This window comes from Otolemur garnettii, unplaced genomic scaffold, assembly GCF_000181295.1.
Source record: "Otolemur garnettii isolate 467f Iridium unplaced genomic scaffold, OtoGar3 scaffold00063, whole genome shotgun sequence".
Lineage (NCBI taxonomy): Eukaryota > Metazoa > Chordata > Mammalia > Primates > Galagidae > Otolemur > Otolemur garnettii.
In genome coordinates this window covers 5,081,360-5,095,104 of record NW_003852458.1, presented here as the reverse complement: position 1 = coordinate 5,095,104, position 13,745 = coordinate 5,081,360, and the positions used below count along the sequence as shown (strand labels likewise).

Below are 13,745 nucleotides of genomic sequence, written 5' to 3'. Positions count from 1 at the left end.
AGAAATCACATTAAAGTTTGGTCAGGTAGGTCTCGAGAAATAAAAAAAAAAAAAAAAAAAAAAAAAGGCTTGGTGCCCGTAGCACAGTGGTTATGGCGCCAGACACATACACCAAAGGTGGCAGGTTCAAACCCAGCCCAGGATAGTTAAACGACAGCTAAATAACTGTAACCAAAAAAAAAAGCCAGGCGTTGTGGCAGGTGCCTGTAGTCCCAACTACTTGGGAGGCTGAGGCAAGAGAATTGCTTAAGCCCAAGAGTTTGAGGTTGCTGGGAGCTATGACGCTATAGCACTCCAATGAGGGCAACATAGTGAAACTCTGTCCCAAAAAAAACAAACAAAAATACCCCATGTTTGCATTAATGTATACAGCTATCATTTAATAAAACAAACAAACAAACAAACAAACAAAAAAACTTCATTTATTCTCTGAATTAGTTGTAACACTGTTAGTTTTGCCACTCCATATTAGTTATATCTCAGTTGAATATTTTAAGCCAGTAGACATTGGCTTAAATGACACCTGAATTTTTACTAAATGTGTTCTAAGCAATCCTCTCAAGGGGAAAAGGAGGAATATAGTAATAACATTTAATATTATTTAGATATCATAAATAATTTAATGTGGTTTGGGCAACTTAGAATCTATTATTACTCATTCTTGTTCAATAGACTGAAATGCAAGTACCTCCCCTTGCATATTAATTAAATATAAACCTTTATAATGCTAAGAAAATTATATTTCTAATTAAGTTATTAAGCTTAGCTTTTTTAAAAAATTAAATCATAGCTGTGTACATTAATGCAGTCATGGGGTACAGTGTGCTAGTTTTATGTACAATTTGAAATATTTTCATCAAACTGGTTAATACAGCCTTCATTGTATTTTCTTAGTTATTGTGTTAAGACATTTATGTTCTACATTTAGAAAGATTCACAGGTACCCTTGTAAGATGAACCATAGGTGTGGTCTTGTATACCATAGCTATATAGCTTAGCTTTATATACAGAGTCATACTTCAGTATTGGCAGAGGATTGGTTCTAGGACTCTTGGAGATACCAAAATCTGTGAATGCTTAAGTCCCTAACATAAAATGATATAATATTTGCATATAGGCTATGCACATCCTCCTGTATAATTTAAATCATCTCTAGATTACTTATAATATAAATACTTACTATGTTTATAGCTGTTATACTGTTATTGTCTGAAAATGACAAAAAAAATTTGGGCCTGGTAGAGTGGCTCATGCATGTAATCCCAGCATTCTGGGAGGCTGATACGGGTAATTGCTAAGTTCAGGAATTTGAGACCAGCCTTAGCAAAAGCAAGACCCTGTCTTTAAAAAAGCCAGGCATTGTGGTGGGTGCTTATAGTCTAAGCTACCTGTGAACTAAGCCAAGAGGATCATTTGAGCCCAAAAGTTTGAGATTGCTGTGAGCTATGATGCCACAGGCACCCTACTGAGGGCAACTAAATGGGACTCTATCTTGAGGAAAAAAAAAAGAATCTGTACATATTCAGTACAGACCTAATTTTTTTTTCTGAATATTTTCAATTCTTAATTTCTTGAATCCACAGATGTGAAACCCGTGGATATGGAGGGCCAACTGTATTTGCACAAAATAAGTAATAACAACAAAAACCAAAACCCAGACAGATTTTTCCTTACATTTTTTAAAATGCATTATTCAGATACTTTAATGCTACTCTCCTCCCATTACCCCATATTCTAATTCCTTTCTAGATAAGCCACATAGACTTAACCATATATAAAACATGTTTTTATTACATCAATGCTTCCTAGAAAAATATCAAAAAGATGTATCTCCAAACTGTTCCTGTTGATTACCATTTGTTCCTAGACAAAAAGAAGTCTGTAGATTGTTCGTTGTTTTAACTAGAAGCAGCAGCCAAATGTAGTGATAAAGTTTAACAATGAAAAAGAACAGTTAAAAAATATAAAAACAGAGGCAAGTGTGATGGCTCACTCCTATAATCCTAGCACTTTGGGAGGCTGAAGAGGGAGGATCACTTGAGCCCAAAGAATTTGAGACCAACCTAGACAATAGTGTGATTTCATCTCTACAAAAAAGAAAAAAAAATTAACTGGGCATAGTGGCATGTGCTTAACTACTTGGGAGACTGAGCGAGAAGGTCAGCTGAAAGCTTGGAGTTGGAGGTTGCAGTGAGCTGCAACCATGTCACTGTAGTCCAGTCTGGTGACAGAGTGAGACTGTTTCACATTAAAAAAAAAAAAAAAGGCAAATAGCATAGACTTCTTGTATACTATCTTTCTTTACCACAGTGCTTTCATAAACAATTAAGATACTCTGAAGTAGGGATAAGACAGTTGTCTCTATTTTACTAATGAATAAATTGAGAACAAACAAGTTAAGTGGCTTGCTCAAGGTTACCCTGGAAGTCACAGGCTATAGCAAGAATGGATCCCAGGTGTTTGAACCTCTAACCCTACATTCCATGCACCAGATCCTACTGCTAATAGAAACATACTTAAATAAACCATCAATTTAGACTCACAATACTTAAAAATTTGTTCCACCTCTGAAACATCTAAAAATTTTAAAGGAATTTAGACTTAACTTACCCAGACCAATGATAGCTTTTGTTTGTACTTCTTCATCTGAATGTTTTGTAAAATACATCAATAGTTCAAGTACTTTATCTTTTATGTTAACCTAACGAGGAAATAAATCACATTAAAGTATTCAAAAAGAGTAATTTACACCAATTTTCAAGTATAAAGGAATAAAAATAATTAAAGACAAACAATGAGACTTCCCCTATGTTAATATTACTAAAAAATAAGTCACCATCTCCATTTATTTAGAACAGTGGCATTAAAGTATCAGTTTGTGGGAAAGCAGCTTTTGCTAGAAAATAAATCAATGCACTGCTCCCTTCATAGAAAAAAAAAAAAGAAAGAAAAAGAAGGCAGCTATTGATCTTAACAGCATGCCTACTGTTACAAAGCCAATACAACTTGTCATGGAAATGTCATATCTTTTAATATACCAAAACAGTTTATGGACCAGCAGCCAGTCCAAGGATCAGGCTTTGAGTAGCACTATTTTTGGAATTCTAACTGAAACAGACAATTTTAATGCTGCTTTCATCCTGGATCATTACAGTTGATCTCAGCTCAAAGAGTTCTATACTTTGCAATATTCTAAGTAATATTTTACCTTACTGTTGCCTTTAAAATCTTCCAGATCAAAATCAAAATGTCGACACAGTGCTCCAACAGTGAAAAGGGATCTAAGAAGTGCTGGTTTGTTTGTTAGAAGTGAAGTATTATTTGGATCCTCTTGGTGCTGACTTTTTAATTTTGAAATGGCACCTAATAAAAATAAGTAATATTTATCTATAATAAACTCTATTTTAAAATTACTATGTTCAAATAATTATACTCTGAATTATGATTAATTTTTACTAATAGTTTTAAATATTAAATATGCCTAGAATTATCAGGCCACTCTTGTTTATAGCTTCAAAGAACTAATGTAAGACAAATTATTTAAATTTTATTTTAGGCCAGGTGTGGGGGCTCATGCCTGTAATCCCAGCACTCTGGGAGGCCAAGGTGGGTGGATTATTTGAGCTCAGGAGCTTGAGACCATCCTAAGTAAGAGCGGGACCCTGTCTCTACTAAAAACAGAAAAACCAGCCAGGCATAGTAGTACATGCCTATATTCCCAGCAACTGGGAAGGCTGAGGCAAGAGGATTGCTCAAGCCCAAAGGGTTGATGTGAGCTCACAGCACTCTATGCAGGTGACAGAGTGAAACTCTGTCTCAAAAAATAGATAAATAAAAACAGATAAATAAATAAATTTTACTTTATGTAAAACTTACCAAATTTTACTTATGAGAAGACAAATTTCTGAAGTAATCATAGTGAGTTAAGAGAATTTTACAAAAGATTCTCTAGAAAATATTACTTCTGAGAATGGCTCATGAAGGACAATCACACCCTCTTAGGGTTTCCTTGATTCTAGCCTTTTATCACGTTTGTTTAAAATGAGCTTGATATATCACAGGACCTAGCAGAACAATTTTAAAAATAAGGCATTGAACTTACCATAGTATCTATTGAAACAGGCCCATACAAATTTAAAATTTTGTGTCACTTTATTTACAACAGCCCCAAGACAGCTCACACAATGTTGTACTACCTAAAAGATAGAGAAAATGTCATCATTTACATAAAAGTTAAAAGCAGAAATACACTATTTTAAAAATTTAGCTTCTCACAAATAATTACCTAAAAGTATAATATATAGGAAGTTAATTCTGATGTATATTTTATAAGTTATCATTTTCAAATTATATATCAATATAGAAATGGTAAACTGATGCTTACAGTCATGCCATATTTGATGATAAGCTTCATTAGATCTTCTTCAATAGTGGCAAGGAAAGTTTCACTTGGATGCTCCATCAGTGGTACAACTAGCTCTAAGATTTTTGCAACATTGCATATAACCATGAAATCATTTTGTGTCTGTTAAGAATAAAATGAATGCTTTATGAATATACAAAACTTGAAAAGAAACTACATGCAGCTTTATGTATTTTAAGTAGGGTATTATTTATGTAAAGTCTTATTAAGAAAATCTATTAGAAAAGAACTTTTTTAAGGTATGGAGGAAAAAGCACAAGATAGAGTCTCAGGAATCTGAATTCTAGCTTTATCACTAACTTACCAGGTGACCTTGGGGTCACTTAATCATAATGCTAGTTATTTTTTACCCTAAAATGCAACACAAATCAATTCTAAATGAAAGTATTTAAATATTTACATTACTGTACAAAGACTAGTACAGTTCTTACAATCAATATTTTTCAAGCTAGGGTATATTAACTCAATAGTTCTCAATTTGGGGTGAGTCTGTTCCCTCATTCCCCCACCCAGGGGTATCTGGTAGTATCTGGAGACATTTTTGATTGTCACAATGGGACTGAGGAGTTACTACTGGCTTCTAGTGGACAGAAGCCAAGGATGATGCTGAATATCCTACAATGTAAAGAACATCCCTGAATAAGAAAGAATAACAATAATGAATAATCTAGTCCTAAATGTCAATAGTGCTGAGGCTGAGAAACCCTGTGTTAAAATTTTTTAATAAGACACATAAAAGTGTAGAACCCCATGTCTAGATATAAGGCTTATTTATTTTAAATTTAAAAACATTTTTCTTTGACTAAAAAAGCTAATAAAGGATGTTTAAAAAAATAGGCACAGTATTCAAAAAAAATCAAAAGGTACTAGAGGATTTACCATAAAAATGTCTTTCCCATCCATCCTCTAGCCACCCAGTATACCTTGCCAAAGACAACCAAAGTTCTAGTTTTTATTTATGGAGTAAAGCTTCTAATATTTGTTTTAAATTTAGTAGAGCTACCACTTCTCATTGTTAGCAATGGATTACTGACACTCATTTGGACATTCTGAACTTACTATCCAAGAGGTTAAAAACTTTCCCACTTCACAGACTTCATTCCTTTTAGGTTCCTTAGAAGTTTAAAAAAAAAGCTGAATATTTCTTTATAAGTAGCATGAAATCCTGTTGTTTCCTGGTATCTCCCTTTTTTTTTTTTTTGGCCAGGGTTGGGTTTGAACCCGCCACCTCCGGCATATGGGGCCAGTGCCCTACCCTTTTGAGCCACAGGTACCACCCGATATCTCCCATTTTCAACCCCTTTAAGAAATAAGACTTGAGTTAAACAGGGTTCGAGATAGAAGAGTTTTTGTGGGGTAAGATAACTTACACAGGTTCTATTAAACTAAGATGAAATAATTTGAAATGAATATAATGTAAGATGGTTAATATTAAAAATATTAGAAAATCAAGTCCAACTGGTCTGTATCATGCAAAGATGTTCAACATTTTTGGAAGTGGAAAAGAAACTGAAGCAATGATGAATTATTCCTTTTCACCTGCTAGACTGGCAAAGCGTACAAAACTAATGACACTGATTGTCATATACAGTTTTTCAAAAAGGCTATAAAAAACATATTTATCAGTACTCTGGCAATATCTATTCAAAATCGAAGTAATCATTCTTTCAGTCTAGCAAGTCCATTTCTCAGAATCTGTCCCAACAAAGTAAAAGCACCAATACTTAAAGGTATATAAATAGAAATATTTATTAAGAAATTATGTGTAGTGGTGATGAACAGGAAATGATATAAATACCTGCCAATTAGGAAAATTATTAATTACAGGACATCTACAAAATGATTATGTAGCCATTTAAAAGAAAGAATTGGTTATATACCAGATCACGTGTAATTCATAGATACACCTAACAGGTACATATATAACATAATCTGATCGACCATTTATATCTATTTGTGTGACCATTTATGTATGTTTGTGTGCCTAAAATTATGGAGGTATGGATCAAATACATAAGAAATACTCCAGCTCATATATTCTGAAGAGAAATAAAGATGGGGATGGAATATATATAAAAACAAAACCAAAAAAACAGTAAAAAAAAAAAAAAGGTAGCTAACAAGTATGAGATGGGTCTTATTTATGTAACACTTTATATTTATATTTACACACACACATAAAATTTGCATTTTTTTTTTTTTTTTGGAGACAGAATCTTACTCTGTTGTACTGGGTAGAGTGCCATGGCATCATAACTCACAGCAACCTCAAACTCTTGGGCTTAAGAGTTCCTCTTGCCTCAGCCTCCCGAGTACCTGGGACTATAGACACCTGCCACAATACGCAGCTGTTTTGTTTTTTTTTTTTGAGACGGAGCCTCAAGCTATCCCCCTGGGTAGAGTGCCATGGCATCACGCTCACAGCAACCTCCAACTCCTGGGCTCAAGCGAGTCTCCTGCCTCAGCCTCCCAAGTAGCTGGGACCACAGGCACCCGCCACAACGCCCGGCCATTTTTTGGTTACAGCCGTCATTGTTGTTTGGCGGGCCTGGGCTGGGGATTCAAACCCTCCACCTTTGGTGTATGTGGCTGGCGCCTTAGCTGCTTGAGCCACAGGTGCCGAGCCATTCTTTTCTATTTTTAATAGAGAAGGGGTCTCTATCTTGCTCAGGCTGGTCTCAAACTCCAGAGTTCACGCAATCCACCTGCTTCGGCCTCCCAGAGTGCTAGGATTATAGGCATGAACCACTGTGCCTGACTTGTGTAAAATGTTTTAAAAATGATCTTAAAACTACTGACTCAAAATCACACAAGGACTATTTATACAGGATACATTATAGTCCAGATTCTATAAGCAGACAGATATGGAGCTGAATTCTAGCTCTCAGACTAGTTGGCTATGGACATTGAACCAATTCCTTATATTCTCTAAGCTTTAGTTTCCTTATCTAAAACTGAAATAATAATAGTTCCTACCTCATAGCGGAAATGAGATAATGCATGTAAAATTCTTCACAACACCTGGTATTGTACTTAATATTAACTCTTATCAGTAGCCGCAGATTACATATTAACCAATTTATTTCTGGATCTAATATAAGCCCTAAAGACAGAATTAGCATCTCAGAAGTAATATACGGCATTTTTAATCCCTTGCTATAATCTTCAGTTCTTTAACTTTTTTCTTTTGAGACACAGTCTTACTCTGTCACTCCCAGTAGAGTGCTGTGGCATCATAAGTCACAGCAGCCTCAAATTGTTAGACTCAAGTAATCCTCTTGCCTCAGCCTCCCAAGTAGCTAGGAGTATAGGCACCCACCACTATGCCTAGCTAGTTTTTCTATTTTTAGTAGAGACAAAGGTCTCACTCTTGCTCAGGCTGGTCTTCAACTTCTGTGTTCAAACAATCCACCTGCCTTGGCCTTCTAGAGTGTTAGGATTATAGGCGTGAGCCACCGTTCCCAGTCTTCTTAAATGTTTTCTCAGGAAGTCCTGATGTTTTCACCCAGAACTTATAATTTAGATACCAAAAAAACTTACCATAGCAGCAAAACAAATGTAGTAGAGAAAACAGTTAAAATGAGCTCCTTGGGATCATTTGAAATACAGTTTGTGAAAAACCACCTACATGTCCAAGTTGTTAAAGAGTATTTTAAAATTTAACATTTGTAACAAACCACTTAACTTACTATGCTTATATATATTTTTAAAATCCTACTTCATGTGCTTATTATTTTACTCAAGCAATATTTTATTTAATTTTCATATTTTGCTTTATGAAAATGTAGGATTAATGTTAATAGTAGTATACAACAACAGCCTAACATTTCTGGTATGATACTAAATTTTCCATATTCAATATACTTCTCTATTATAAAATAAATAAAATACATTTATAATATATTAGAAATGACAGACTAATGAAAAGTAAATTCAGAATCCAAAAGACAGTAAATTTCTCAAAGACAGGAACTCTGTTTCATTCACCTTTGAGGTCTTAACAATAGCTATCACATTTATTAAGCATTTATGAAGGTCAGTCTCGAGGAGCTTACAGAGAAATCAAGCTTGAACCTTATTTATCATATATCAGAAAATTGGTATTTGTAAATAATGTGCAACAAATATTAGAACATATATTTGAGTAAATGACACAGGTGATCTGTCAGTGAGAAGGTGGTTCACATATAAATGCCAAAATAAAACACTTACTATATGTTTTATGTAAGACAGAAAAATAAGACAGCTCTATACTTACACTACATTTAGTGGTAAGGTATGGTTGCATAGTCATGGCATGTTTAACCATGAGCTGGGGTCTTATTTTGCTGAATAAGAACAAAGTGGTTATGCAAGCTACCAATCTTCCAGAATTCACACCTTTATTGTCAGAGTCTGGAAAAACAAACAGAAATAAGACACTAAAATATGACAAGGCAGTAGAAATTATCCAGATTATTTAAATCACTAAATATCCCCTGAACAGATTCAATATAGTCCTCAATATAATGGATTAATAGAATTTATGACACTAGACTCATTTTTCTTTGTTACAGAAATTCATATACTAAAGAAAGAGGAACAAGGACATTGTACAGAAAAAAAAAAGTTTTACACTAAGAAGAACAGGATTGAAGTTAAAAGTAGAATGGAAGTAGAGAAGTTTAGGAATGGGCTTCTGGGAATAAATGTAGTGTTGGTTATACCTAAAAATTAATGGAAGTAAAAATGGGAAAGAAAGCTAACAATTTAGCTGAGGTAAATACTGTGTTTCAAGGTATTAAGGAAAAAAAAGAGATGTTGCTATGGTAGTAGAATATTAAAAAATGAGAGTGACAAACAGATGCTACGTTGGAAAGTCAAACAAAATGCTGTTGTGATGGGAGGACAGTGTCACTAGTTAGAAGACACACTGGTTCTTGGGAAACTAATTTTTAGAGGGAATTGGCAACTTTTTAACATTAAGGGATGCCAGTATCACTCCTAAATTCTAGGATGGGGAAAAATAGAGGAAACAGAACAAGGAGATAACAATAAAAAAGAGGTACAAATGGAAAATGAAGAAAAAAATTTTTAAAAAATTGCAGAAAAAAAATATAAAGGATATCAATGATTTCCTTATGTGATATAAATAGTACTTCTGCTTAAAGGTTAATGGCCCCATTTCTGGAGAATGACCAAGGCTGACTGTTGTTCCTCATTAATGTGCATTAGGAGACAGGAAGTAATGCTAGTTTTGAGTGCTTTAAGCAATGGATATCAGTTTTTATATTTTTATAATTTACTTATAACTGATTAAAAATTTCAGATTTGTAACTGGTAAATAATGATAGATATAAGTAATATTAGGAATACAATATAAATCTTTTAAAAACATTTTTATAATAGCTAAAACAACTTCATTTTGAAAGGAAATTGTATATAATTTGAGAGATAATGGTTTTGTGATAAGTGCCTTTGGCTAAATACATATTGGCTCCTGGAAATTATTTTTATTCCTGTTCAATATGACATCTAAAATTATATGCTATTGAAACATATGTGGAAGAGATGAGGGCCATTTTTTTATTATTCTGTTCTAAATAATCTTAGTCAATCTTAATCTAGGAATATAACCTAGGATGCAACATCAAACAGATAACTATATAACAAAAACAAGTAGTTAATGTATTAGGCAAGCAGAGCCAGAGGCAAAAATGATAAACATGCCCAGAGTATTTTAAAATATCTTATAAAATCAACTAAAGACCAATATATAAAATGTCTTACCAGCTAGAGATTCCTCATATTTAAGAATGTGCTCAACTAGGTTATCAACAAGTTGAGTACAAGCTTTCTTCACAGGTTTATATGAGGAATCCTCTTCGGACTTCAACAACTATATATGTATGTATATGAAAAAAAAATCCCAGTATAATTATTCATTAGACAATAATAATGTAAACACATTAAACGTGTCCATAAGTAGTATCTTTTTCATTTGTCATTAACAAGTTAATACTCAAAGTGCAAATTAATAAATAAAACAAAAATATACGACATGTTTAAAAATACCTTATAAACCAGTAGTTTTACAAATACTTTCAAACAATTTTAGTATGAAATCTTTAAATAGCTATATGACCTGAGGTAGGATGAGAGAAATAGGACCTTTCTTTTTCTCCCTTACTCCAAACAGAAACAAAGCATATCACTCAGGTGAATTATTTTAAAGGACTAATAACTGCAATTGTATTTGAATCACACCTTAAATTTTACCATTATAAGGGTAGCTTTCTTCTCTATGCTATCCTTTGCCAAATCATTAATAAACTACTAAAAACATGTTATGAATGAGATACACATAGAGATCATTCTAACTATAACCAAAAAATAAAACCAATCCAGTCTTTCATAAACAAAGGTCAATGGAAAAGTCATTTAAGATATATGTGTCTTGCTAATACAAATTAGCTGGTATAATTCTGGGGATACTGAAGGAATTAAATGTGTTTTGAGCAACGTGAAGAGTTCCAGTGGTGTCAAATATGGCATTCAAGTATAATGAAAATATTCTGTATTTATATCCACGAGTCACATGTGGCTATTAAGAACTTGAAAAGTGTCTACTATGATAAGGAGTTTAAAATTTAAAATTCAAGTTAATTGAAAATTCACAAAAATGTATATTTTTGCTAGAACTGAATGGCACTACAAGATGCATGGATAATTAAAACAACTGAGAGCTACAGAATAACATAACATACATACTGTTCCTTTCTCTAATTTAATGATATAAATCAAATAAAGCAGACAGCTTCAATTTACTGAGTTTCAACTCTGAACTGCGAATTCTCCTTGTCCCACTCCATAATGCACTTCCTTAAGCAGCTATTGAGAGTATAGTCTTCTATCTAGTTTCCTCTCTTTTGTAGGAATAGAAAACTATTCTCTCATCCCTGGTTTTTCATTTTCCTCTCTAAGACTTTAGGTACACACAAAAACACTAATCATAAATTCTGATTCCAGACATACTATCACCACTGGTGTGTGTTCTTTTAATGTACTTAAAAATGATATAATATGAACCCAATTTGAGAACATTTCTAATAACTTTTACCTTCCAAGGTACTCCTTTCCTTATACCATCTTCCTCTTCACTCTTAAAATAATGATTATCAGAAATTTTATGATCTTCTTGCTTTAAAAAAAATAGTTTAAGCTATAGACTGTCTGGGTCAGTGCCTGTAGCTCAGTGGCTAGGGCTCCAGCCACATACACCAGAGCTGGTGGGTTTGAATCCAGCCTAGGCCTGCCAAACAATAACAACTACAACAACAAAATAGCTGGTCTGTAGTCCCAGCTACTTGGGAGGCTGAGGCAAGAGAGTTGCTCAAGCCCAAGAGTTTGAGGTTGCTGTGAGGTGTGACACCATAGCACTCCTGACCCAGGATGACAGCTTGAGACTTTGTCTCAAAAAAAAAAGCTGTAGACTGTTCACAGTTTTGATCTTCTACTTTCTAAAACAGTAGCGTAGCCAAACGTGGTGGCTCACACCTGTAATTCTAATACTTGGGGAGGCCAAGCAGGTCGATAGCCTAAGCTCACAAGTTCAAGACCAGCCTGAATGAGAATGAGGACTCATTTTTAAAAACAGCTGGGTATTGTGGTAGGCACCTGTAGTCCTACCTACCTGGGAGGCTGAAACAAGAGAATCGCTTAAGCCCCAGAGTTCTAGGTTGCTGTGAGCTGTGATGCCATAGCACTCTACCAAGGGAGACAAAGTAAGACTGTCTCCAAAAAAAAAAAAGTAGCATAGTTGACATAGTCTTCTGAGACTTGCTTTTTCACTCAACATTATGTTGCTAACTGTAATCTGGGTTGTTTCATGTAGCTGTATTTTATTCATTTTCACTGCTGTGCAACAATCCACTGTATATATAGCATAATTCATTTGTCCATTCTTCTATAGATAAGTTAATTGCAATTTTTATGGTAGTGATTATTTCTATATATGTCCTGGTGCTCATATGGTAGATTCTCTTAGGTATATACTTGAAATAGAACTGCTGGGTTGTTAAGTGTATAAATGTTAACTTCATGAGATGTTTTTAGTAAGGTAATTTTAGGAGATAATTGTTTTTCAAAATGGCTGTAATACTTTCTCAATTAGCAATATTAAGAAATATTATTTGGGCAGGGTGGGGTGGCTCATGCTTGTGTAATTCTAGCACTTTGGGAGGGTGAAGCAGGTGGATTGCCTGAGCTCATGAGTTTGAGACCAGCCTGAGCAAAGTGAGACTGTTTCTACTAAAAATAGAAAACCTGAGGCAAGAGGACGGCTTGAGCCTAAGAGTTGGAGGTTGCTGTGAGTTATGATGCCACAGCACTCTACCCGGGGTAAAGCTTGAGACTCTATCTCAAAACAAACAAACAAACAAAAAGAAATCAAACAATTCAACATATCTTTCTTCCATAATTTGTTATTTCCCGACTTGTCAATTTTTGCCAATCAAATGGTATAAAAAGTATACTAGCCATATACTCAAGATATTTCTTCATATTACTAATGAAGATGAACATGTTACAGGTTAATATGTGCTATTTCTTTTAATGAAATGCCTATTCATGAATTTTACCTCTTTTCCTATTGGGAGTTGACTAATATAGGCTTATATGAGAGCACTTCTTTTTTTATTAAGAGACAGAGTTTCACTGCAACCTCAAATTCCTGGATTCAAGTGATCCTCCTGCATCAGCCTCCTGAGTGGCTGGGACTATAGGTGCACACCACTGTGTCCGGCTAATTGTTCTCTTTTTTGTAGGGACATGGTCTCACTCTTGTGCAGGCTGGTCTTCAATTCCTGAGCTCAAGTAATCATCCTGTATTGGCTCCTAGAATGCTAAGATTATAGGTATAAGTCATGGCACCTGGACAAGAGTTCTTTATTAATATTCTCAATATTAATTGTTGGTTATACACATCTGTGTCCAATAACTTTTCTGAGTTTGTGACTTGGGTTTTCACTTTCTTTAAACTGTCTCTTGATTTATATAACCTTTTTGTTGTGTTGTCATTACTGTTTTAGCTGGCATGTGCTGGGTTCAAACCTGCCAGCCTTGGGGTATGTGGCTGGTGCCCTACCCACTGAGTATAGGCACCGGCAATTTATAAACTTTTATCCATCTTTTAAGATTAATGGTTTTTGAGACTTGTTTAAGGTTTAAGAAATCCTTACCTACATGAAAGTCAAGAATACATTTACTTGTATTTTCTTCCACAAGTTTCTAAATATTTCAATAGATAAAGAGTTAATTTTTGAAGTAGGAATCAATTGCTTTA

At 34.2% G+C, this 13,745-nt stretch overlaps 1 protein-coding gene across 2 annotated transcripts in view; it reads right to left on the bottom strand.

The window, feature by feature from the left end:
• Positions 1–13,745, bottom strand: part of NIPBL (NIPBL, cohesin loading factor) — a 198,265-nt gene that overhangs the window by 18,014 nt on the left and 166,506 nt on the right. For both annotated transcript variants that reach the window (XM_003792944.3, XM_023514992.1), the window contains exons 33-38: positions 10,193–10,301; positions 8,682–8,818; positions 4,385–4,525; positions 4,103–4,196; positions 3,209–3,363; positions 2,611–2,701 (exon numbers count right to left, since the gene is read on the bottom strand). In XM_003792944.3, coding sequence (XP_003792992.1) covers positions 2,611–2,701; positions 3,209–3,363; positions 4,103–4,196; positions 4,385–4,525; positions 8,682–8,818; positions 10,193–10,301 — 727 coding nt within the window. The remainder of the gene's footprint in view (positions 1–2,610; positions 2,702–3,208; positions 3,364–4,102; positions 4,197–4,384; positions 4,526–8,681; positions 8,819–10,192; positions 10,302–13,745) is intronic.